The following is a 25,882-nucleotide window of genomic DNA, read 5'->3' as shown; positions in this document are numbered from 1 at the left end:
CTCCCTCCCCCCTTCACCTTCTGGATGAACAGCAGTGAGTGTCAATCACACACACACACACACACACACACACACACACACACACACACACACACACTCAGATCCAGCAGCTCCATCCTCTCAGACGATCCTGCAGTTTAGACTCTGACTCGCCGACACATGATGAGGACTGATTGGTCCTGAGGCATCGTCGTGACGACCATACGGCGGCCGTCAGTCGGTGCACTTCAGAGTGTGATGCTTCTCCGTCTGCATGCCTGTGAGGGAGAGCAGGAAGTCAGCGTGAGCCTGCAGCGACGGCAGGGTGACACATCGGCAGGGTGACACATCGGCAGGGTGAACATGAACAGACGCTGAGCCGGAGAGACGCAGCAAGCTTTCAAGGATCTCTGTAGTTAGATGGTCTCACCGTTTGGTGTCACAGATAAACATCCATCTGCTGACTGCTGATCTCCATCTTCACTAATCAGATTCAGAACTTGAACCTGCAGGGTTCCTATTGGTCCATTCAGCTGTGACATCATCTGTAACTTATATGTTAAGTTCCCTGAGAAGAAAATGAGCTGCAGATCAGACTGAGCGCTGAAGCTGCTCTGATGTTTGATCATCAGCAGAAAGTGAAATAAATACTTTAAATTCAGATCAATAATCTTTTTTGATTGTGAAGATATTTAAGTTTAAAATTCAAATTGTAAATCCATGTTTTTTACTGAGTGTTTTTAGAAACTGAACATAAACTGAAACTGATGTTACTGATGATTAACTTATCTCTGTTGTCAAGGAGGTTTCACTGAGGTGTCTCTGTTTGTCCCCCTGTCCTCCTGCCCTCCTCCTGCCCCATCCTGTCCTCCTCCTGTCCTCTTCCTGTCCTCCAGGTATGAGTCCCATTCCCCTGGATAAGAGAGTGTCCATGGGTTTGAACGGAGACCTGTACTTCTCCAACGTCCTCTCTCAGGACGCTCAGACAGACTATAGCTGCAACGCTCGCTTCACACACACCATCCAGCAGAAGAACCCTTTCACACTCCGAGTGCAGACCAGTGAGTCCACAACACACACACACACACGCACGCACGCACGCACGCACGCACACACACACACACACACACACACACAGTTCTCTCCATATCTGTGTTTAGTTCCCACATTAATTAGGACACACCTGCACCTGCTGGTGATGTCCTGATATGACATGAGAGGAATAACATCATCACCTCTGTGATTCTTTCAGGGTTGTGTACTGTTATCAGATGTATGTGTGTATCTGTGTGTCTCTCTGTGTGTGTAGTGATGAACATGTGTGTGTGTGTTTCCAGAGGAGCAGTATAATGACACATCATTCAATGCCTCTGACCCGTTGGGTGGTGAGTTTCCTCCTGACAGGATGCTCCACTTCCTGTTCCTGTTGTTCTGTAGTCACACAGTCACACAGTAACTCAGTAACACAGTAACACAGTAACACAGTAACTTAGTAACACAGTAACACTGTCACACCATAACACTGTAACACAGTAACAATGTAGCACTGTCACACTGTAACACTGTAACACAGTAACACTGTAACTCTGTAACTCAGTAACACAGTAACTCAGTAACACAATAACACCAACACTGTAACTCAGTAATACAGTAACACTGTAACACTGTAACACAGTAACACTGTAACTCAGTAACACAGTAACACTGTCACACTGTAACACCGTAACAGTAACACTGTAACACAGTAATACTGTAATACTGTAACACTGTCACACAGTAACACTGTAACAGTAACTGAGTAACACTGTAACTCAGTAACAATGTAACACTGTAACTCAGTAACTCAGTATCACAATAACACTAACACTGTAACTCAGTAATACAGTAACACTGTAGCACAGTAACACAGTAACACTGTAACACAGTAACACTGTAACACTGTCACACAGTAACACAGTAACACAGTAACACTGTAACACTGTAACACTGTAACACTGTCACACAGTAACACAGTAACACAGTAACACTGTCACACTGTAACACCGTAACAGTAACACTGTAACACAGTAATACTGTAATACTGTAACACTGTCACACAGTAACACTGTAACAGTAACTGAGTAACACTGTAACTCAGTAACAATGTAACACTGTAACTCAGTAACTCAGTATCACAATAACACTAACACTGTAACTCAGTAATACAGTAACACTGTAGCACAGTAACACAGTAACACTGTAACACAGTAACACTGTAACACTGTCACACAGTAACACAGTAACACAGTAACACTGTAACACTGTAACACTGTAACTCTGTACCTCAGTAAATGTAACACTGTCACACCGTAACTCCGTAACAAAGTAACACAGTAACAAAGTAACACAGTAACACAGTAACTCTGTAACAGTAACACGGTAACACTGTAACACAGTAACTCAGTAACACTGTAACTCTAACACTGTAACACAGTAACACCATAACACAGTAACATTGCAACACTGTAACTCAGTAACACAGTAATACAGTAACAGAGTAATACTGTAAGAGTAACTAACTCAGTAACACAGTAACACTGTAACACAGTAACACTGTAACTCAGTAACTCAGTAACACTGTAGCACCGTAACACTGTAACACAGTAACTCAGTGACTCTGTAACTCAGTAACACTGTAACACCGTAACACTGTAACACTGTAACTCAGTAACACAGTAACAATGTAACTCAGTAACACGTAACACTGTAACACAGTAACACAGTAATACTGTAACTCAGTAACACTGTAACGCAGTAACACTAACACAGTAACTCAGCAACGCAGCAACACAGTAACACTAACACAGTAACTGAGTAACGCAGTAACACAGTAACTCAGTAACAGAGTAACACAGTAACACAGTAACACAGTAACACGAACCTGCAGTCTGACCTCCTCACTGGATTTATTAATCTAGATATTGATATTCATTAATGTTCATTCTTACAGTGATCAGCTGCTTGTTGTTTCTTCTGCTGCTGACTAACGTTCTCTCTCAGGTTTCTGATTGGTTAATTCAGGAGTATCTGTGTTTGTGTTTTGTGACGACCCTACTGGCTCATTTAGATGTGACATCACAGATCTGCTTGTTGAACTGCTGCTGCTCCTATTAGTGCTGGTTTCCATGGCAACTGCACAGCTGAGAGTTTCGGCTTTAAAATAACTCTGATAATTTTTATTTCCATTAAAATAAAATTTCTAAAACACACTTGATCATGCTGAAACTGAAACCAACAACAGAAACAACTTATTATATTTTTGGACTGCAGCTTTGACACGGTTTTAAAAATGTTTAAAATATTTTAGATTTATAAATAATATAAATTCTATCAAATGTGATGGAGTTGATGTGTCTCTCTGACTCACACAGTACAAACAAGAGTTCATCCCAGTGAGTCTATAATGTGTTCAGCTGACCCTTCAATCAGAGTTAAATGATCATGTGATGAATAAACTTTCAATAATTCACACATCAATTTCCCATAATTCCAGTGGTTCATTGTACCACACAGATCCCGAGTGAGTCCATAGCTGGAGGGAACGGCTCAGCTGAGTGGCAGCATTTGTCCCACTGGGTGGAAGGAACAGGTCACATGATCCATATTCAAAGGACCCCCTGCTGAGGTCATTGATAGTCATGTATGCATGGAGACGAGTCCAGTCTGTGTGGGAGCAGCAGAGACAACAGCAGCAACACACAGACACACAATACGAATGTACAAAAAACAACACAGACACGCAATAAAAATATACAAAACACAACACACACACAATATTAATCACACAAACAACACACACACACACACACACACACACACACACACGCACACACACACACACACACACACACACACACACACACACACACAATATTAATCACACAAACAACACAACTTTGTCTTTTCATGTGTGGACGGGTTGAAGGCTGCAGTGCATTTTGGGAAGACTTCGGCATCATCAGATGAGGTGCTGGGTGCCTCGTTTCCATGGTGATGTCCGCAGGAAGAGGACAGAGACAGGGAGGAAAAGACAGGAGCTCTGTCCTCTGTGTCTATGTCCTCCTGTCTCTATCCTCTGTGTCTGTCCTCTGTGTCTCTGTCCTCCTGTCTTTTTCTTCCTGTCTCTGTCCTCTGTGTCTCTGTCCTCCTGTCTCTGTCCACTGTGTCTCTGTCCTCTGTGTTTCTGTCCTACTGTCTCTGTCCTCTGTCTCTCTGTCCTCCGTCTCACTAACAGCAGCCTCCTCTCTGCATTGATAGCCTCTGGAGCAGCTAACTGCTCATAGCTAACCGCTAACAGCTGTTTTAATCCCACAGATCTGCATCACAAAGGAAACTGCTGCTGCTTTAATCTTTAACTCTTCTCTGCAGGCTGCTCACATCCCAGCTGATCAGCTGATCCTCTTCCTCCTCATCCACACAACACGACCTTAAACATGTCCAACTGATCTCATTACAGCAGGAACACAATCTGATCAACTGCTATTTTAAAGCTTTTAATGTCCCTCTACTCCATCTATACTCCATCTCTGTTCCATCTCTACTCCATCTATACTCCATCTCTACTCCATCTCTGTTCCATCTCTACTCCATCTATACTCCATCTCTACTCCATCTCTACTCCATCTCTACTCCATCTCTGTTCCAGCTCTACTCCATCTATACTCCATCTCTGTTCCAGATCTACCCCATCTCTACTCCATCTCTACTCCATCTCTACTCCATCTCTGTTCCATCTCAACTCCATCTCTGTTCCATCTATACTCCATCTCTGTTCCATCTCTACTCCATCTCTATTACATCTCTGTTCCATCTCTGCTCCACCTATACTCCATCTATACTCCATCTCTGTTCCATCTCTACTCCATCTATACTCCATCTCTACTCCATCTCTACTCCATCTCTACTCCATCTCTGTTCCAGCTCTACTCCATCTATACTCCATCTCTGTTCCAGATCTACTCCATCTCTACTCCATCTCTACTCCATCTCTACTCCATCTCTGTTCCATCTCAACTCCATCTCTGTTCCATCTATACTCCATCTCTGTTCCATCTCTACTCCATCTCTATTACATCTCTGTTCCATCTCTGCTCCACCTATACTCCATCTCTGTTCCATCTCTACTCCATCTCTACTCCATCTATACTCCATCTATACTCCATCTCTGTCCCATCTCTCCTCCATCTCTGTACCATCTCTGCTCCATCTCTACTCCATCTCTGCTCCCTGAGGACACAGACTCAGATCCATAAGCCTGTTGTTGTTTCTGCGTTTCCTTGTGTGTTCCTGAGAAGCCTGAGGGCATCGGACCTGTTTACAGAACCAGAACCGGAACATATGGACATGATCAGGATAATGCTGGGAGATTGATGTGACACACAGGAAGTGACTCATGCTTCAGGGGTAAATGAGTGTGTGTATTAATTCCACGTACTTCCTGATCTACAGGTCGGAAAGTAGCCGAGACCACGCCTACCTTCCTCTCTCCGACAGGAAGGGAGAGCTCCAAGATGGTGCTGCGAGACGAGCAGCTGCTGCTGGAGTGTATCGCTGCTGGACTGTGAGCACACACGCACACACACACAAGATCAAATCAACATCAAACAAACATTGGTTAGTGTTTGCTGCAGTTTGACTCTTCATATCCTGTTTATAAGGTCATGTGACCTCACTGCAGCATCATCCAACAGCCCAGATATCAGTAACCTGCGTCTTCATATATTTGTTTGTATGGTAAAAGATCTGAAGCAGTAAGTTAAAGACTGGGAACAAACTCAGATTAAAGACACAGAAATGCATCTTCAGACAGACAGGATGTTAAACCTTCAAAATAAGAGGAGCACAAACTAAATTCATAACGAAATGATGACAGAATAAATGTACGTTATTCATGCTTTTATTGACTTGAAGAGTTCAAAGTGGAAACATGAATGTAAACACACATGTCCCTCCCCCGTTCGCCCCCTCACCCCCAGGCCGACGCCCACCATCAAGTGGTTTAAGAAGGGCGGCGACCTGCCGGGACGCAAGGTGAAGTTTGAGAAATACAACAAGACCCTGAAGATCATCAACGTATCGGAGGAGGACGCCGGAGAGTACGTCTGCATGGCCAACAACCACCTGGGCAGCATACGCCACTCCATCTTCGTTCAGGTCAAAGGTCAGGAGGTCACAGGGGTCACTTGCTTCCACTAATATGTTCACCCGTGCTAACATGCTAACGGGACTCCTCGTGTCCCACAGCGGCTCCCTACTGGCTGGACAGACCTACGGACCTGGTGCTGGCCCCAGACGAGAATGGACGCCTGGTGTGTCGCGCCAACGGAAACCCCAAACCCAACATTCAGTGGCTGGTCAACGGGCAGCCAATAGAAAGTAGGGATCAGTCTGAGGACACATTAATAGAACACAGATTTATGGATTCATACCTCAGCTCTGAGCTGTTCTGTCTATTTCTGCTTATTTATATTCAAATTTGTTCAGTATGTTTTTAATAATGGAGTAAAATGACCTGGATAAATTATCTAACATTTCAACCCCCCCCCTCCCCCCCATCCCCCCGTCCCCTCCTTGAAGCCGCCCCCCCCTACCCGAACCGTCTGATTCTGGAGGACACCATCATCTTCCGCCTGGTGCAGATGGGGAGCAGCGCGGTGTACCAGTGCAACGCCTCCAACCAGCACGGCTACCTGCTGGCCAACGCCTTCGTCAGCGTCCTGGGTGAGACTCGGAGGGAGGGGGCGGGGCTTAAAACAGTTAGCTGTGCTCCTTAACGGCTGGTGTGACGACGTGAACATGCAGGATGTTCTGAACGGTCACCGCCCCTCCATCCTGCCCTCTGTTTACTGGTCACTGTCTGTCTCTGCTCTCCTTTTCTCTCTCTGCTCTACTCTACCTCACCTCTGATTCTGTTTGAGGTTTCTTCCCGTTTAAATGGAGTTTGAGCTGTCTGATATAAACAGACTGTTCAGTGTATAAAGATTGAGGTGACATCACCTCTTGGTATTTATTGGAGTCGTTGTTATAAGCCTCCCTGTCAGTGATGAAGAGTTGAGGAGGTGTAACCTGCTCCTCCTCCTCCTCCTGCAGACATGCCTCCGAGGATGCTAGGCCCTAAAAACCAGCTGATCAAAGTGGTGGAGAACAACCGGACCTTCCTGGAGTGTCCGTTCTTCGGTTCTCCTCTGCCGGACCTGCGCTGGTGAGCGTCTCCTGTAGTTCGGTCCAGACATCCTGGTCCGTGTGTCCTGCTGTAGTGTCCTGTTGTTGCCGTGACTCCGCATGTCTTCACCCTGTTCTCTGATGTGTACAGGTTTAAGAACGGACAGGGCAGTGGGCTGGATGGAGGGCACTACCGGGTCTACATCAACGGCTCCCTGGAGATAAAACGGGCCCGAGCTGAGGACGAGGGAACCTACACCTGTGTGGCCAGTAGCATCCTGGGCAAGGCCGAGAACCAGGTCCGCCTGGAGGTCAAAGGTCAGACATTACTTCACTGCCGGCTTCATGACTATCTAACTTAAATCTTCTTTGTGCCAAATAGTTTCCTCTGTGGGAGTACAGGCAGATCTCTAGTGCCTTTCACTAAAGTGCCTCATTTGTACTCAAACAGCATCAGTATACAAACACCTGGAAACAGCTTTTATCACTTTTAATGGCTGAAATGATGGAAGTGGATCTGATTTCACCTGACTGACACTTGACACCTGACTGACACCTGACTGACACCTGACACCTGACTGACACCTGACTGACACTTGACACCTGACTGACACCTGACACCTGACTGACACCTGACTGACACTTGACACCTGACTGACACCTGACAGACACCTGACTGACACCTGACTGACACTTGACACCTGACTGACACCTGACAGACACCTGACTGACACCTGACTGACATCTGACTGACACCTGACTGACACCTGACTGACACCTGACTGACACCTGACACCTGACTGACACCTGACTGACACCTGACACCTAACTGACACCTGACTGACACCTGACTGACATCTGACTGACACCTGACTGACACCTGACTGACACCTGACTGACACCTGACACCTGACTGACACCTGACTGACACTTGACACCTGTCTGACACCTGACTGACATCTGACTGACACCTGACTGACACTTGACACCTGTCTGACACCTGACTGACATCTAACTGACACCTAACTGACACCTGACTGACACTTGACACCTGTCTGACACCTGACTGACATCTGACTGACACCTAACTGACACCTGACACTCGTCCAATCACACTGCTTCACCTTCCACTGATTTTCCTGAGTGCCTCTAGATGTATGAGTTCATGCAGTGTGTGTGTTTGTGTGTGTGTGTGTGTTCCTCCTCCTCCTGCTCCTCCTCCTCAGAGATGATGCGTATCGTCCGAGCCCCCATAGACGTGTCAGCCATCAGAGGAACCACGGTCCAGTTGGACTGCAAGGTGAAGTCTGATCCCAGCCTCCCTGTCACGGTGACCTGGACCAAGGACGACAAGCCTCTGTACCTGGGATGGAGGTAATGGCGCCTCCTGGTGGCCTGTAGTAACGACTCCTCCTCCAACATCTACAACACAATCATAGCAATGTTTGAAATGAGACGAGCCTCCAGGTGAAGAAACATTTCACCTGAACACCAGAAAATTGTTAATGTCTCTCACCTGGATATTGAATTTAAAAGTGTTAGTGTCTCTCACCTGTAAACCTAAGTACACAGTTTACCTGCTGAGAAACAATGTCCTTCATCTGTGTATCTTCAGGCTGAAGAAGGACGGGGAGTCTCTGACCATCAACAACGTCAACGAGGGCGACGAGGGAACGTACACCTGCAGCGCCAAATCTGAGATCGACCACGACTCAGCATCGGGCCGCCTCACTGTGTTAGGTACACCAGACAGAACCGAACAGAACTAACTGTTGGGTCCACTAGACAGAACCAAACAGAACTGACTGTTAGGTACACTAGACAGCATCGAACAGAACCGACTGACCTTTCCATGACTTTTTTACCTTTCTATGACCCTTTGACCTTTCCATGACTGTTTGTAGTTCATTTCAGATGGACATCATGTGTCTGTGTGTCTGTAGTTCATTAAACACTCTCGTAGTTCAGCTGTAACTCGACTGATTTCTGCTGACTTAGTCTGTGGTGAGTCTGTAGTGATTATGTAGTGAGTCTGTTCTGAGTCTGTTGTGGGTCTATAGTGATTCTGTAGTGATTCTGTAGTGAGTCTGTTGTGAGTCTGTGGTGAGTCTGTAGTGAATCTGTAGTGAGTATGTGGTGAGTCTGTGGTGAGTCTGTAGTGAGTCTGTAGTGATTCTGTAGTGAGTCTGTTGTGGGTCTATAGTGATTCTGTAGTGATTCTGTAGTGATTCTGTAGTGATTCTGTAGTGAGTCTGTAGTGAGTCTGTTCTGAGTCTGTTCTGAGTCTGTTGTGAGTCTGTTCTGAGTCTATACTGAGTCTGTAGTGAGTCTATTGTGTAGTGATTCTGTAGTGATTATGTAGTGAGTCTGTTGTGAGTCTGTAGTGAGTCTGTAGTGAGTCTGTGGTGAGTATGTGGTGAGTTTGTGGTGAGTCTGTGGTGAGTCTGTAGTGAGTCTGTTGTGATTCTGTAGTGAGTCTGTTGTGGGTCTATAGTGATTCTGTAGTGATTCTGTAGTGAGTCTGTTGTGAGTCTGTGGTGAGTCTGTAGTGAATCTGTAGTGAGTATGTGGTGAGTCTGTGGTGAGTCTGTAGTGAGTCTGTAGTGATTCTGTAGTGAGTCTGTTGTGGGTCTATAGTGATTCTGTAGTGATTCTGTAGTGAGTCTGTTGTGGGTCTATAGTGATTCTGTAGTGATTCTGTAGTGAGTCTGTAGTGAGTCTGTAGTGAGTCTGTTCTGAGTCTGTAGTGAGTCTGTTGTGAGTCTGTTGTGAGTCTGTTCTGAGTCTGTAGTGATTCTGTAGTGAGCCTGTTGTGAGTCTATAGTGATTCTGTAGTGAGTCTGTAGTGATTCTATAGTGAGTCTGTTGCGAGTCTGTAGTGATTCTGTAGTGATTATGTAGTGAGTCTGTGGTGAGTCTGTTGTGAGTCTGCAGTGAGTCTGTTGTGATTCTGTAGTGAGTCTGTTGTGGGTCTATAGTGATTCTGTAGTGAGTCTGTTGTGAGTCTGTTGTGAGTCTGTTGTGAGTCTGTGGTGAGTCTGTAGTGAGTCTGTAGTGAGTCTGTGGTGAGTATGTGGTGAGTCTGTGGTGAGTATGTGGTGAGTCTGTAGTGAGTCTGTAGTGATTCTGTAGTGAGTCTGTTGTGGGTCTATAGTGATTCTGTAGTGATTATGTAGTGAGTCTGTAGTGAGTCTGTTCTGAGTCTGTAGTGAGTCTGTTGTGATTCTGTAGTGAGTCTGTTGTGGGTCTATAGTGATTCTGTAGTGAGTCTGTTGTGAGTCTGTTGTGAGTCTGTAGTGAGTCTGTAGTGAGTCTGTGGTGAGTATGTGGTGAGTCTGTGGTGAGTATGTGGTGAGTCTGTAGTGAGTCTGTAGTGATTCTGTAGTGAGTCTGTTGTGGGTCTATAGTGATTCTGTAGTGATTATGTAGTGAGTCTGTTCTGAGTCTGTAGTGAGTCTGTTGTGAGTCTGTAGTGATTCTATAGTGAGTCTGTTGGGAGTCTGTAGTGATTCTGTAGTGAGTCTGTGGTGAGTCTGTGGTGAGTCTGTAGTGAGTCTGTACTGAGTATGTGGTGAGTCTGTGGTGAGTATGTGGTGAGTCTGTAGTGAGTCTGTAGTGATTCTGTAGTGAGTCTGTTGTGGGTCTATAGTGATTCTGTAGTGATTATGTAGTGAGTCTGTTCTGAGTCTGTAGTGAGTCTGTTGTGAGTCTGTAGTGATTCTATAGTGAGTCTGTTGGGAGTCTGTAGTGAGTCTGTGGTGAGTCTGTGGTGAGTCTGTGGTGAGTCTGTAGTGAGTCTGTAGTGAGTCTGTACTGAGTCTGTGGTGAGTCTGTAGTGAGTCTGTTGTGGGTCTATGGTGATTCTGTTGTGAGTCTGTAGTGAGTCTGTAGTGAGTCTGTTGTGAGTCTGTAGTGAGTCTGTAGTAAGTATGTGGTGAGTATGTGGTGAGTCTGTAGTGATTATGTAGTGAGTCTGTTGTGGGTCTGTTGTGGGTCTATAGTGATTCTGTAGTGAGTCTGTAGTGAGTCTGTGGTGAGTCTGTTGTGGGTCTATAGTGATTCTGTAGTGATTCTGTAGAGTCTGTGGTGAGTCTGTGGTGAGTCTGTGTTGTTTAACACTGATGATCATATTTAACCTACATTAGCACAATGCTCTCTGAATCACGTGTTGTGCTCCCATACTGCTAATTGTCTCTTAGACTAACCTGCCTACTCTAACCTTTATACCCACTTCCTGCTCCCTGACCCCGCCCACAGAGGAAGCCTCCCTCTACCCCACAGTCTCTAGTGCCTTGCCTCCAGGTAACACTCAGCTCGGTTGAACGTTTGTCTTCAGTCCACTTTGTCTTCTTGTTGATTTACTTTGTCTTTCAACTCGTGTCTCCTTGTTTGAAAGTTTCGATTTAAACGTTTGTGTTTCTTTTTTTTGGTGTTTGAGAGTAAAAACTGTTTTTAACATTGAAGATGTTTTCATGCATGTGTTCATTAATATCCAATTAAAACTGGAAACAACTTTAGATTTAAGAATAAAAACCATATATATATATATACATATATATATTTATATATATATATATATATGTATATATATATATAAAGGAGTGTTATAGATCTAAAGCCCCTCCCCCGTCTCCCTGCAGACCGTCCTGACCCACCCATGGAGCTGGATCTGTCGGACCCTGCAGCCCGCAGCATTCGCCTCACCTGGATCCCTGGAAACGACAACAGGAGCCCCATCAAAGGTCAGAACACACACACACACACACACACACACACACACACACACACACACACACACACACACACACACACACACACACACACACACACACACACACACCCCTCACCTGGATGGTAGTTTATTTTGTGAGTGATGCTGTGAGCAGATTGTGTGTGTTTAAGTCAAAATAAACATGACTGAATAAATGAGGTGGATTCTATCAGGACAGTTTTATTTATTTTTTTTCAATTTATTATGTATTACTATTTATCAGACTCATAACTGAACTATCATCTGTATTTATGTGAAGGTTTGTAAAATAGGAACCATTAAACACACATAGAGGATGACATGAAGCTGCAGGAGGTCCGCCTCAGGACAAGAACCCCCAGACCGTCCTGAACCCCCCCACGTCCTCACAGGTGTCCACTGAGTGGTCCTCTGTCTCTCATGCTGCTGTGTCTCTGCAGAGTTTCTGGTCCAGTTCCAGGAGGACCGCTGGGAGCCGGGCCGGTGGCAGGACCTGTCCTCCTACCCTGGAGACCTGAACTCTGTGATCCTGCAGCTCGCCCCCTTCGTCAACTACCAGTTCAGAGTCATCGCCGTCAACTCGGTGGGACCGAGCAAGCCGAGCCAGCCATCGCCCTGGTACAAGACCAGCGGAGCTGGTAGGACAGCACACAAAGACTTCATGTCCTCCATGTGTCCTAATTGTATCCACATGTGTCCTCCATGTTTCCCTCATGTGTCCCCCATTTATCCCCCATGTTTCCTCCATGTTTCCCCCATGTGTCCTCCATGTGTCCCCCATGTGTCCTCCATGTGTCCCCCATGTGTCCTCCATGTTTCCCCCATGTGTCCCCATGTATCCCCCATGTGTCCTCCATGTTTCCCCCATGTCTCCTCCATGTTTCCCCCATGTGTCCTTCATGTGTCCTCCATGTGTCCTTCATGTGTCCCCCATGTGTCCCACATGTGTCCTTCACGTGTCCCCCATGTGTCCCCCATGTGTCCCCCTTGTGTCCTCCATGTGTCCCTGCAGACAGTTGATTGTGTCCTGTCCCACAGCTCCAGATGCCATCCCCAGAGGACTTCGAGGGTGGGGGTCCAAAAAGGACAACATGGAGATCAGCTGGGAGGTGAGGCATGTCCACTGATGAGATGGAGAGACTCTCACAGGTTTAAAGGTCCAAGGTCCAAATGTCTGCTGTGAAACGGGTCGGTGCTGTGAGACAGTGTTCAGGTCAGCTTGTCGTCTTCTTTCAGCCTCTTCTGGACCTGGAGAGAAATGGACCGAACCTGCACTACAGCGTGTGGTGGAGACGGAAGGACTTGGGGGAGGACTGGAGCAACGTGACCTCGGTCGGGTCCAAACACATCATCCAGAACACAGAAACCTACGTGCCTTATGAGATCAAAATCCAGGCCAGGAACGATTTTGGATCAGGACCAGAGTCCAACGTGGTCACCGGGTTCTCCGGAGAGGACAGTAAGTATCAGGTTCTGTTCGGTTCTGATAACTCTGATGTGAAATACTTCACACTCATCATGTCCCTGTTTGTGTGTCCAGAACCCACCGAGGCTCCCAAGGACCTGCGGGTGTCCAAGGTGGACAGCACCAAGGCCAACATCCACTGGAAGCCCGTGGACCTGAATTCTGTTCTGGGAGAGTTCAAGGAGTACAGAGTGAGTCGGGCTGCAGCTTCTTCTAAGTGTCTTTTATTTTAGCTCCTCCCCCTGCAGCTTCTTCTGAGAGTCTGTTGTTTAAGCTCCTCCCCCTCCACCCCCAGCTGTACTTCTGGCGTGAGTCCAGTAAGGTTCCAGGTCTGGTGGTCAGTAAGGAGAAGAAGACCAAAGGTTTCTTCAGCACCACGGCCGACCCGTCGGGCCTCCTCAGCGACCTGGTTCCATTCTCCAGGTACCAGATGTTCATGGTGGCGGCCAACAGCCGCTACGAGGGTCCGCCCAGCAACACGGTGGAGTTCAGCACCAGGGAGGGAGGTGAGGGGGCTACACAGAGTACTGCAGTACATCTACACAGAGTACTACATTCAAACCAAGTACCATACTTCATCCAGACAAACTACTACCCAGCAACATGGTGGAGTTCAGCAACAGGGAAGAGAGGGGGCCGCCCACTACACAGAGTTCTACAGTACATCTACACAGAGTACTACAGTACCTCCACACAGAGTACTACAGTACCTCTACACAGAGTACTACAGTACATCCACACAGAGTACTACAGTACATCTACACAGAGTACTACAGTACCTCCACACAGAGTACTACAGTACATCCACACAGAGAACTACAGTACATCTACACATAGTACATCCACACAGAGTACTACAGTACATTTACATAGAGAACTACAGTACCTCTACACAGAGTACTTCAGTACATCTACACAGAGTACTACAGTACCGCCACACAGAGTACTACAGTACATCCACACAGAGTACTATAGTACCTCCACACAGAATACTATAGTACCTCCACACAGAGTACTACAGTACATCTACACAGAGTACTACAGTACATCTACACAGAGTACACAAGTAAACACAGTGTCGGAAGGAGCCGGTCAGACTTTATTTGAACCTGTGACCTCATGTAACAACGTCCAGCAGGTGTTCTGTGGTTCTGACCACAAGGAGCTCAGGACTGTTAGCAGTATTACACCATACCACAGACCGGCTCACTGTGTGTGTGTGTGTGTGTGTGTGTGTGTGTGTGTGTGTGTGTGTGTGTGTGTGTGTGTAGTTCCTGATGCCCCCAAATTGTTCAGGATTAACCGGAGGAGTCTGGACTCCCTCTACCTGGAGTGGGACAAACCTCTGGAGCCTAACGGCGTTCTGATTGGATACCAGCTGAAGTATCGCACAGGTGAGGTCGTCACAGAGAGGGTTAGTGATCACAGAGGAACTGGGAGGTCAAATTTAATATGTGTGCGTGTGTGTGTGTGTGTGCGTGTCCGTGTGCGTGTGCGTGTGCGTGTCCGTGTCCGTGTGCGTGTGCATGTGCGTGTGCAGTCAATGGTTCCAGGCACGGCCGTCTCCAGCTGGAGTCGTTCTTTCCCAACGTGACGGAGTTCAGCCTCCGCCTGCCGGACCGGTCCACCCGCTACAGGTTCTACCTGGCGGCGCTGACCCAGGTGGGATCGGGGGAGGTGGTCATGGAGGAATCTCCTCACTCTGCCAATGAGGGTGAGTGTTTCAGAGGCAGACGTCTGCACGCACACTGATAATATCTCCTATTAATGAGAACATTGTTCTCCACACTGATTATAAAGTTAAACATGTTCTTCGTACACCATCCTGCTGCCACGAAGCCTCACAGAGCACCAAGTGTGCATTAATCCGCCGCTGAAAATAGTCCCATGTCTTCCTGTTGTAGGAACGTTTGCTACATGATGTTTGAAGAAATCACTGAGCCTCCTTTTAAACATGTTTAAAGAGATTTCCATCTTTAGTGGGAGCTGATGGGTTCAGGATGTCTTTAACACTGATCAACCTGCAGTGTTTCTCAGGACGATGAGACGTCACGTTTACTGTGGAACGACTCCAGTTCAGCCTCGTTCTCTGCCGGGGAACCAGGACGGTTTAATAACGTGTGTGTGAGACATGTGTCCAGTTTAAGGAGGGCTAGAGGTCTCCACCATGTTGGAGGTGATGTCTGAAAACATACAGTTCAAATCAGAAGCGTCTGTGTCCTACAGACTGGACACCGTTTCCATAGCAACTGTTTCTTTAGTGGAAGGTAGTGGTGTGAGTGAGACTCCGTCCCTCCAGCTGTCCTCGTTGTCCCGCTCTGTCACTCTTACAGCTCTGTCTCTGTCTCCTGTCTCCTCTGTTCTTTATCAGATAACGTTACCGATGCTACAGGTCTAGGTAATGAGGAACACCGAGCTGCCCCCCCCCTCTCCCTCCTCCTTCTCCATGCCTGTCCATCTCAACACAAACAGCAGTGCAGACACATGTCCCTTCTCTCTTACAGCTCAGTTGTAGCTGCAGGTCACTGCTGCAGCAGCTGTAACTCCACAAAACAGAACCTGTGTGTCCCTGTGTGTCCTTGTGTGTCCCTGTGTGTCTCTTTGTGTCCTTGTGTGTCCTTAAGTGTCTCTGTGTGTCCTTATGTGTCCCTGTGTGTCCTTGTGTGTCCTTATGTGTCCCTGTGTGTCCTTGTGTGTCCTTAAGTGTCTCTGTGTGTCCTTATGTGTCCCTGTGTGCCCTTGTGTGTCCTTATGTGTCCCTGTGTGCCCTTGTGTGTCCTTATGTGTCCCTGTGTGTCCTTGTGTGTCCCTTTGAATGTTTCAGTGACGGATGTCCAGCTGGTTTTAATGTTGACTCCTAAACAGTCCAGATGTAACACAGTCCAAAACCGGACGGTATGTAAAGATCATCATGGCACAGAGAGACGGCCTTTTAAAACCAGAACCAATGAGTCATTCATGTTAATTAATGAGTCATTCATGTTAATTAATGTTAATTAATGACTCGTGAAACTGTAAAAGAAACGATAAAACCATCATAACTGAAGATGAAGAGCAGCCTGTCACCGGACTCATTACGTCTGTGATGAAGATAACAGGTTTTATTCCTGGTCTGTTCTGCTGTTTGTCCGTCTGTCCATCTGCCTGTCGGCCCTCCTCATCCTCATCTTCATCTTCATCCTCATCCTCATCTTCCTCTTCCTCTGTGTGAAGCTGCTGCTGTGAGCTCTCAGGGATTGCTTGATTACAGATACATCACACACGTTACACTTTTTAAATCTCTGCTATCATTTCTTGCTCCACCACCCTGATAGCTGTTTGTGTTTCTGCTGACCTTTGACCTCTAATGTACCAATCCCTGATGGCCACCTCCACGAAGCATCACTTCCTCTTCCTGGCTGCTGTGAGACACAAGTTGTCCTTGTGTCTCAGCTTGTGGGGTTTCACTCATCTTCATTGGACACGATGTGATAATGATATGCAGCTGTTGTGGGGATGTCAGGGGGGTGGGGTGGTGCATGTCCTTGCATCAGACTGTTGGGGGGGCTGGGGATGTGTGTGTGTGTGTGTGGGGGGGTATTCTGATGAGCATCCAGGTGATGACAAATAAACAAACATACAAACAAACAAAGTCCATCAGCAGTCGGCTGACTCACTCACTGGCTCTTCCAGAAGCCCCGCCCCCTCTGCCATCTTTATCCATTGCCTCTGTTCATGGGGTCAGTCGTACCTGCCGGGGGTCACAGGTAAGCTGGCATGAAGGAGCCTCCTCCACTGAACATGTGGAAGTTCTGGTGATGTGAGGGCATGTTGGGCATCCAGCCTGCTGATACAAGCATGCGAGAGGGGGGGGGGGGCATGGACATGATCTCATCTTCAATGTACAGTCATGAGAGTGAACATGATTTCAGTGGAGAATCATTTCCAACCTGAGGTGGTACTTTCCCCAGCAGGGGGCGCCGTTGTGTCATAAAGAGAGTGAGCTGTATGTTGGAACTGTTGTAGACTGGATATATATAACACCTATATAATAGATACATATATATAACACCTAAAGACTGGATATATATATATATATATATATATATATATATATATACACCTGGATCTATATATAACTCCTATAGACTGGTATATATATATTCTATATATATATATATATATATATATATTCTATATATATATATATATATATATATATGTATATATATATATATATATATATAAAAACACCTATAGTCTGCGTATAGCGAACACTTGAGCTCTGCTGCAGGTAGTTTACTGTCCACATGATGATGATGATGATGAAAAAGTGGGAAGAGCTCCCAGCAGAGATGAAGGCTGTGATCACTGCTTCACTTCAATGATGTTGTGGGGAGCTCATTGTGTGTCTGGGCCTCATGGACATCTGCTGTGTGTGTGTGTGTGTGTGTGTGTGTGTGTGTGTGTGTGTGTGTGTGTGTGTGTGTGTATATCAGTGTGTCTCTGTGTATCAGTGCAGTGTTTAACCCTCTCCTCTCTGCCTCCTCCTCCCTGTAGTTGATCTTACCGACGCCTCTGTGTCTTCAGCTCTCACCCCTACTGCTCCTCCTCTCGCTCCTCTTCCTCCCACCACCGTCGCCCCGACAACCGTTAGTACCTCAGCTCCGACCACTCCTCCAACGACCGCTCCTCCAACCACGCCCCCTCCGACTACGACTCCTCCTCCTACGACCACCACCACGACCACGGAGGCGACCACGACCTCTACCCCTCCCCCGCCGGCCTCCACCAGGCGTAGCGATCAGAACGTGTTTGGTACCTGCTCCTGTCCCACTCTGCCTGTTCCTGTCTCTGTCCAGTTTCACTGAGCAGAAGACGTTTGTTTTCTCCTCCCTGATAAAAACAGGACTCCTCTTCAGGGCTGCATTCCAATAAGCTGCTGCACAGAGGCGGGAAGATCCTGCAAAATATTGGGATGCAGTCGGCAGCCATGGTCCTGGTCAGGAAGTGAAAATCCAAACATCTTTTACTGAGCAGAAGCTGTTATCTGTAGGAGAGATAATCCTTCACACTCAGAGTGATGAGGGCCTCCTCTGATGTCATATTAATGATGTCCACTATCATCTTAGTTAAAGTCTCAGTCCGCTCGGAACCAGGAGTAAACTTTACAGTTCAGTGTTTCATGGACTGAAGATTCCTCTGACTGTTACTGTGGGTGAATTTTCTGTCCATGAACATTTGAATGTTCTTTTGGGTTTGAGCGAACCGTGATCAGAACCAGTCCTTCGTGTAGGAAGACTCCCACAGTGCTAGCACCATGCAGAGGAGCCCTGTGAGTGGTTGTTGTAACTGTGCCCTCTCTGCCCCTGACCTTTAACCTTTACCCCTGACCCCACCTCCCACCCTCCCACCCTGTGTAGTGGCCCCTCGGCTGGAGATCTGGAATCTGACGGTGGAGCCTAACAGTAACTACGCTAACGTCAGCTGGAGACACACCTTCCCGCCTGGCAGCAGCGAGTTTGTGCTAGAGTTCACACTGGACAGTAAGAAACCAGACCGAGCCCTTCGAGAGCTCTTTGACCTTTAAGATATCCGAACATATCAGACAGTAGAACCACAGTAAAACAAGAGTAGAACAAAAGCAGAACAAGAGTAGAACAACAGCAGAACAACAGTAAAACAACAGTAGAACAAAAGCAGAACCACAGTAAAACAAGAGTAGAACAAGAGTAGAACAACAGCAGAACAACAGTAAAACAACAGTAGAACAGAAGCAGAAAAACAGTAGAACAACAGCAGAACAAAACTAGAAGAGCAGCAGAACAACAGTAGAACAACAGCAGAACAACAGTAAAACAACAGCAAAACAGCAGCAGAACAACAGTAGAACAACAGCAGAACACCAGTAGAAAAACAGCAGAACCACAGTAAAACTAGAGTAGGACAAAAGCAGAACAACAGCAGAATAACAGTAGAACAAAATTAGAACAACAGCAGAACAAGATCAGAACAACAGCAGGATAACATTAGAACAAAATCAGAACAACAGTAGAACAACAGCAGAACAACTGTAGAACAAGATCAGAATAACAGTAGAACAACAGCAGAACACCAGTAGAACAACAACAGAACAAAAGTAGAAACACACTTGAACAACAGTGAAAAAAACAGCATTGCAACAGAAGAACAACAGTAAACCAAAATCAGAACAACAGCAGAACAACATCAGGACAACAGTAGAACAACAGTATGACAACAGCAGAACAAAAGCAGAACAAGAGTAGAACAAGAGTAGAACAACAGCAGAACAACAGTAGAACAACAGCAGAACACCAGTAGAACAACAACAGAACAAAAGTAGAAACACACTTAAACAACAGTGAAAAAAAACAGCAGTACAACAGTAGAACAACAGTAAAACAAAATCAGAACAACAGCAGAACAACAGTAGAACAACAGCAGAGCAACATCAAAACAACAGCAGAACAACATCTGGACAACATTAGAACAACAGCAGAACAACAGCAGAACACCACTAGAACAACAGTAGAACAAAATCAGACCAACTATAGAACAACAGTAGAACAACAGCATGACAACAGCAGAACAACAGTAGAACAACAGAAGAACAACATCTGGACAACATTAGAACAACAGTTGAATAACAGCACAACAACAGTATAGCAACAACAGAACAACAGCAGAACACCAGTAGAACAACAGCAGAACAACTTCAGGACAACAGTAGAATAACAGCAGAACAATAGTAGAACAACAGCAGAACAACTGTAGAACAAGATCAGAATAACAGTAGAACAACAGCAGAACAGAAGCAGAAAAACAGTAGAACAACAGCAGAACAAAACTAGAAGAGCAGCAGAACAACAGTAGAACAACAGCAGAACAACAGTAAAACAACAGCAAAACAGCAGCAGAACAACAGTAGAACAACAGCAGAACACCAGTAGAAAAACAGCAGAACCACAGTAAAACTAGAGTAGAACAAAAGCAGAACAACAGCAGAATAACAGTAGAACAAAATTAGAACAACAGCAGAACAAGATCAGAACAACAGCAGGATAACATTAGAACAAAATCAGAACAACAGCAGAACAACAGTAGAACAACAGCAGAACAACTGTAGAACAAGATCAGAATAACAGTAGAACAACAGCAGAACACCAGTAGAACAACAACAGAACAAAAGTAGAAACACACTTGAACAACAGTGAAAAAAACAGCATTGCAACAGAAGAACAACAGTAAACCAAAATCAGAACAACAGCAGAACAACATCAGGACAACAGTAGAACAACAGTATGACAACAGCAGAACAAAAGCAGAACAAGAGTAGAACAAGAGTAGAACAACAGCAGAACAACAGTAGAACAACAGCAGAACACCAGTAGAACAACAACAGAACAAAAGTAGAAACACACTTAAACAACAGTGAAAAAAAACAGCAGTACAACAGTAGAACAACAGTAAAACAAAATCAGAACAACAGCAGAACAACAGTAGAACAACAGCAGAGCAACATCAAAACAACAGCAGAACAACATCTGGACAACATTAGAACAACAGCAGAACAACAGCAGAACACCACTAGAACAACAGTAGAACAAAATCAGACCAACTATAGAACAACAGTAGAACAACAGCATGACAACAGCAGAACAACAGTAGAACAACAGCAGAGCAACATCAGAACAACAGAAGAACAACATCTGGACAACATTAGAACAACAGTTGAATAACAGCACAACAACAGTATAACAACAACAGAACAACAGCAGAACACCAGTAGAACAACAGCAGAACAACTTCAGGACAACAGTAGAATAACAGCAGAACAATAGTAGAACAACAGCAGAACAACAGCAGAACAAAATCAGAATAACAGAAGAAAAACATCAGGACAATATCATAACAAGATCAGAACAACAGCAGAACAACAGTAGAACAACAGCAGAACAACAGTAGAACAAGATCAGAATAACATTAGAACAACAGCATGACAACAGCAGAACAACAGTAGAACACAAGCAGAGCAACATCAGAACAACAGCAGAACAACATCTGGACAACATTAGACCAACAGCAGAACAACAGCAGAACACCAGTAGAACAACAACAGAACAAAAGCAGGACAATAGCAGGACAACAGTAGAACACCACTAGAACAACAGTAGAACAACAGTATAACAACAGCAGAACAACAACAGAATAACATCAGGACAACAGTAGAACAACAGCAGAACAACAGTAGAACAAAATCAGAACAACAGCAGAACAACTTCAGGACAACATCAGGACAACATCAGAACAACAGCAGAACAACAGTAGAATAACAGCAGCACAACAGTAAAACAACAGCTGAACAACAGTAAAACAACAGCAGAACAACAGTATAACAACAGCAAGACAACAGTAGAACAACAGCAGAACAACTGTAGAACAACAGCAGAACAATAATAGAACAACAGTAGAACAACAGCATGACAACAGCAGAACAAAAGCAGAACAACAGTAGAACAAAAGCAGAACCACAGTAAAACAAGAGTAGAACAAGAGTAGAACAACAGCAGAACCACAGCAGAACACCACTAGAACAACAACAGAACAACAGTAGAAACACATTTGAACAAGTGAAAAAAAAACAGCAGTACAACAGTAGAACAATAGTAAAACAACAACAGAACAATAGCAGGACAACAGTAGAACAACAGCAGAACAACAGCAGAACAATAGTAAAACAACAACAGAACAACAGCAGGACAACAGTAGAACAACAGCAGAACAACAACAGAATAACAGCAGGACAACATTTGAGCAACAGCAGAACAACAGCAGGACAACAGTATAACAACAGCAAGACAACAGTAGAACAACAGCAGAACAACAGCAGAACAACTGTAGAACAACAATAGAACAACAGTAGAACAACAGCATGACAACAGCAGAACAACAGTAGAACACAAGCAGAGCAACATCAGAACAACAGCAGAACAACAGCAGAACACCAGTAGAACAACAACAGAACAAAAGCAGGACAATAGCAGGACAACAGTAGAACACCACTAGAACAACAGTAGAACAACAGTATAACAACAGCAGAACAACAACAGAATAACATCAGGACAACAGTAGAACAACAGCAGAACAACAGTAGAACAAAATCAGAACAACAGCAGAACAACTTCAGGACAACATCAGGACAACATCAGAACAACAGCAGAACAACAGTAGAATAACAGCAGCACAACAGTAAAACAACAGCTGAACAACAGTAAAACAACAGCAGAACAACAGCAGAACACCAGTAGAACAACAGCAGGACAACAGTAGAACACCACTAGAACAACAGTATAACAACAGCAAGACAACAGTAGAACAACAGTAGAACAACAGCAGAACAACTGTAGAACAACAGTAGAACAATAGTAGAACAACTGTAGAACAACAGTAGAACAACAGCATGACAACAGCAGAACAACAGTAGAACACAAGCAGAACAACAGCAGAAGAATATCAGGACAACATTAGAACAACAGCAGAACAACAGCAGAACACCAGTAGAACAACAACAGAACAATAGCAGGACAACAGTAGAACACCACTAGAACAACAGTAGAACAACAGCAAGACAACAGTAGAACAACAGCAGAACAACTGTAGAACAACAGCAGAACAACAGAAGAACAACATCAGAACAACATCAGGACAACATTAGAACAACAGCAGAACAACAGCAGAACAATAGTAAAACAACAACAGAACAACAGCAGGACAACAGTAGAACAACAGCAGAACAACAACAGAATAACAGCAGGACAACATTTGAGCAACAGCAGAACAACAGCAGGACAACAGTATAACAACAGCAAGACAACAGTAGAACAACAGTAGAACAACAGCAGAACAACTGTAGAACAACAGAAGAACAACAATAGAACAACAGCATGACAACAGCAGGACAACAGTAGAACACCACTAGAACAACAGTAGAACAACAGCAAGACAACAGTAGAACAACAGTAGAACAACAGCAGAACAACTGTAGAACAACAGCAGAACAACTGTAGAACAGTAGAACAACAGTAGAACAGCAGAACAACAGCAGGACAACAGCAGGACCACAGTAGAGAGGTTTTAATGGAGGGATATGACAGGAAGTGAAGCAGCTGCTGCAGGTAGTAGATCCAACGTAGCAGCAGATTAACATCAGTGTGAAGCAGCAGCACTTCTGTGACTGTGTTTTGTAAAGATGTGCAGCTGAAGCTTGACGTGTCAGTCTGTTCAGAAAGTAGACGGTTCCTCAGTGTGTGTGTCTTTTGTTCTCTCTTGCACTTTCCTGTCTCTCTGTATGTGTTTGAAATGTTGATGACATCATAACTTGACTTCCTGTGCACCATCACAATGGTTTCCGTCCCCTCCGGCTTCCTGTCTCTGAATGACCTGCTCAGCTTTCTGCTTTTCATCAAACTGCTCTTTGAATGTTCTTTTTCTTTTTTGGCCGTCACTTTTCCATCATCAGTCGCTCTTTCTTTGGATTGTTGAATCCTGAATCCTGCTCTCAGAAATCACATCCTCACTCTTTTTCTGTCGTCCCAGCGCTGGTTGAGGTGGGACGCTGCGTTTGTCTGTCCCTGCTGTCCATCAGTCCAACAGCGGCCTCTGATCAGGGTTGGAAGAAGGGGGATGTGATGTTGGTGCTCCTCGTAGTGGTTTTAATTCTTATTGCTGTCTGAGTGTGAAAAGAAAGAGAAAGATGGGGGGTGAGACTGATCTAATGGACCGCCACCTCTCATTTCCCCCTCACCCCTCCTCCCTGCTCTCCAATGTCAAGTCTGAAAGCTTTGACTGGAAGGAGGAGCTCACGAGATAACCAGATAACTAGATAACCAGATCACTAGATAACCAGATAACTAGATCACTGGATAACCAGATAACTATATAACCAGATCAACAGGTCACTAGATAACCAGATCGCTAGATAACCAGATAACTAGATAACCAGATCACCAGGTCACTAGATAACCAGATCACTAGATTACTAGATAACCAGATCACTAGGTAACCAGATAACCAGATCATCAGATCACCAGATCACCAGATAACTAGATAAGAGAAGATAACTGAGTAGTTTTCATGAAAAAGGAGAAATGTTGTTCGAAGGAAAGAAAATGTGAAAATCATCAGGGAGTCAGCATCATTTTTAAATGACATCTTCAACCTGCTTCATGTAGTTAAAATAGAATGAATCTATCAGCCAATATTTTTACATTGTGACCACATAAATGATATAAATCCTTTACTGATCCAGGAACAGTATTAATTAGAGCCAACACTGATTCATGTGTGGAAGGTATCCTCATGAATTCAGGATAAAGTACATTTCCACAGCCCTGATCTATAACAGTGATCTCAGACTTTAATTATGGCTTGTAAAGCTGCCGTCACTGAAGCCGAACACTTCAAGCTCCTCCAGCAGGTCAAAGGTCAGAGTCCCTCCACTTCCTGATCAGATTCTTTTGTCAAACGTGTAGACAGTGTTGAGTTTTACTCACAAGAGCCCAACACCAATCGAACATGTGGCAGACTATAGCTAAGTAATATAATTATTATCATATGTTATTTATTATAGTATTTATATTCTACCCCTCGGAGGGTGGGGCTTGTCTCAGGTGAATCCTATCTAACCCTTCTCATGGTTTCTTCTTTACATGGTAGAGTCTTAATTTTTTGTTTGTGGATGCAGCAATGAACTTGGTTCTCCGACGATGGTTTTCAGAAGTGTTGCTGAGCCCATGTAGTGATTTCCATTCCAGAATTGTAGCTGTATTCCCATAACCTGAAGATCACGGCCATCCAATAATAGTTTTCAGCCTTGTCCCTTGCTGTTACATCCACTGAAGTGTCTATGTAGCTGCCTGCTCTGATTGTTTGCTGTAAGGTAGTTCAACCAACAACCAGCTGCTCCTGACCAATCAGCTGCTCCTGACCAATCAGCTGCTTCTGACCAATCAGCTGCTCCTGACCAATCAGCTGCTCCTGACCAATCAGCTGCTTCTGACTAATCAGTGGCCATTGACTTCGTTTAAAAAGGCCCCTCCCCCAACCCTCTCTTTAAGGTCCAGTTTGATTTAATATTCACTAATATAAGTGTTTGTGATCATGTGACATGCCTCCGGAGTTTTACTGTTGAAATGCTGGATTTATCATGTGAGCTGTCAGAGTACAGATAACTCCGCCTCTTTCTGTTAATTCTTCGTTCACTGATAGCTTACGTTTGATAATGGTGCCTGATCTCCGGACAATGAATACAATAGAGGAGATTCAGTGGAACATCAGCAGGTGCTTTCTGATTGGAGGAAAGTTTTCAGCTGAATGTTTTTCTGAGGTTGAACTTGAAGCAGATGTGTTCTCCAGATGTCTCAGGAGCATGTTGATGCAGAGGAAACAGATTTCAAGATTTCAGTGACCAGTCCAGATGTTATTTGGAT

At 45.1% G+C, this 25,882-nt stretch overlaps 1 protein-coding gene across 24 annotated transcripts in view; it reads left to right on the top strand.

The window, feature by feature from the left end:
• Positions 1-25,882, top strand: part of nfasca (neurofascin homolog (chicken) a) — a 114,759-nt gene that overhangs the window by 75,266 nt on the left and 13,611 nt on the right. For 11 of the 24 annotated variants that reach the window (XR_011178400.1, XR_011178399.1, XM_069152882.1 and 8 more), the window contains 23 exons: positions 1-34; positions 876-1,040; positions 1,317-1,364; positions 5,467-5,578; positions 5,994-6,178; positions 6,262-6,393; positions 6,595-6,738; positions 7,108-7,219; positions 7,331-7,497; positions 8,406-8,553; positions 8,795-8,919; positions 11,437-11,481; positions 11,820-11,921; positions 12,370-12,567; positions 12,968-13,038; positions 13,166-13,388; positions 13,470-13,585; positions 13,690-13,900; positions 14,666-14,788; positions 14,935-15,108; positions 15,766-15,792; positions 17,934-18,191; positions 18,797-18,919. The exon at positions 1-34 is cut by the window's left edge and continues 89 nt beyond it. Coding sequence is in view for 22 of the 24 variants with exons in the window: in XM_069152882.1 (XP_069008983.1) it covers positions 1-34; positions 876-1,040; positions 1,317-1,364; positions 5,467-5,578; positions 5,994-6,178; positions 6,262-6,393; positions 6,595-6,738; positions 7,108-7,219; positions 7,331-7,497; positions 8,406-8,553; positions 8,795-8,919; positions 11,437-11,481; positions 11,820-11,921; positions 12,370-12,567; positions 12,968-13,038; positions 13,166-13,388; positions 13,470-13,585; positions 13,690-13,900; positions 14,666-14,788; positions 14,935-15,108; positions 15,766-15,792; positions 17,934-18,191; positions 18,797-18,919 (3,043 nt within the window). In the remaining 2 variants the exon portion in view is untranslated. The remainder of the gene's footprint in view (positions 35-875; positions 1,041-1,316; positions 1,365-5,466; positions 5,579-5,993; positions 6,179-6,261; positions 6,394-6,594; positions 6,739-7,107; positions 7,220-7,330; positions 7,498-8,405; positions 8,554-8,794; positions 8,920-11,436; positions 11,482-11,819; positions 11,922-12,369; positions 12,568-12,967; positions 13,039-13,165; positions 13,389-13,469; positions 13,586-13,689; positions 13,901-14,665; positions 14,789-14,934; positions 15,109-15,765; positions 15,793-17,933; positions 18,192-18,796; positions 18,920-25,882) is intronic. The other 13 variants (XM_069153005.1, XM_069152979.1, XM_069153014.1 and 10 more) reach the window with 8 other exon arrangements.

This window comes from Embiotoca jacksoni, unplaced genomic scaffold (assembly GCF_022577435.1).
Source record: "Embiotoca jacksoni isolate LCO1_2020_lvr unplaced genomic scaffold, fEmbJac1.0.p SCAF_1, whole genome shotgun sequence".
Classification (NCBI taxonomy): Eukaryota; Metazoa; Chordata; class Actinopteri; family Embiotocidae; genus Embiotoca; species Embiotoca jacksoni.
The sequence above is the reverse complement of the archived record's forward strand: the minus strand, read 5'-3'. Positions and strand labels throughout refer to the sequence as shown.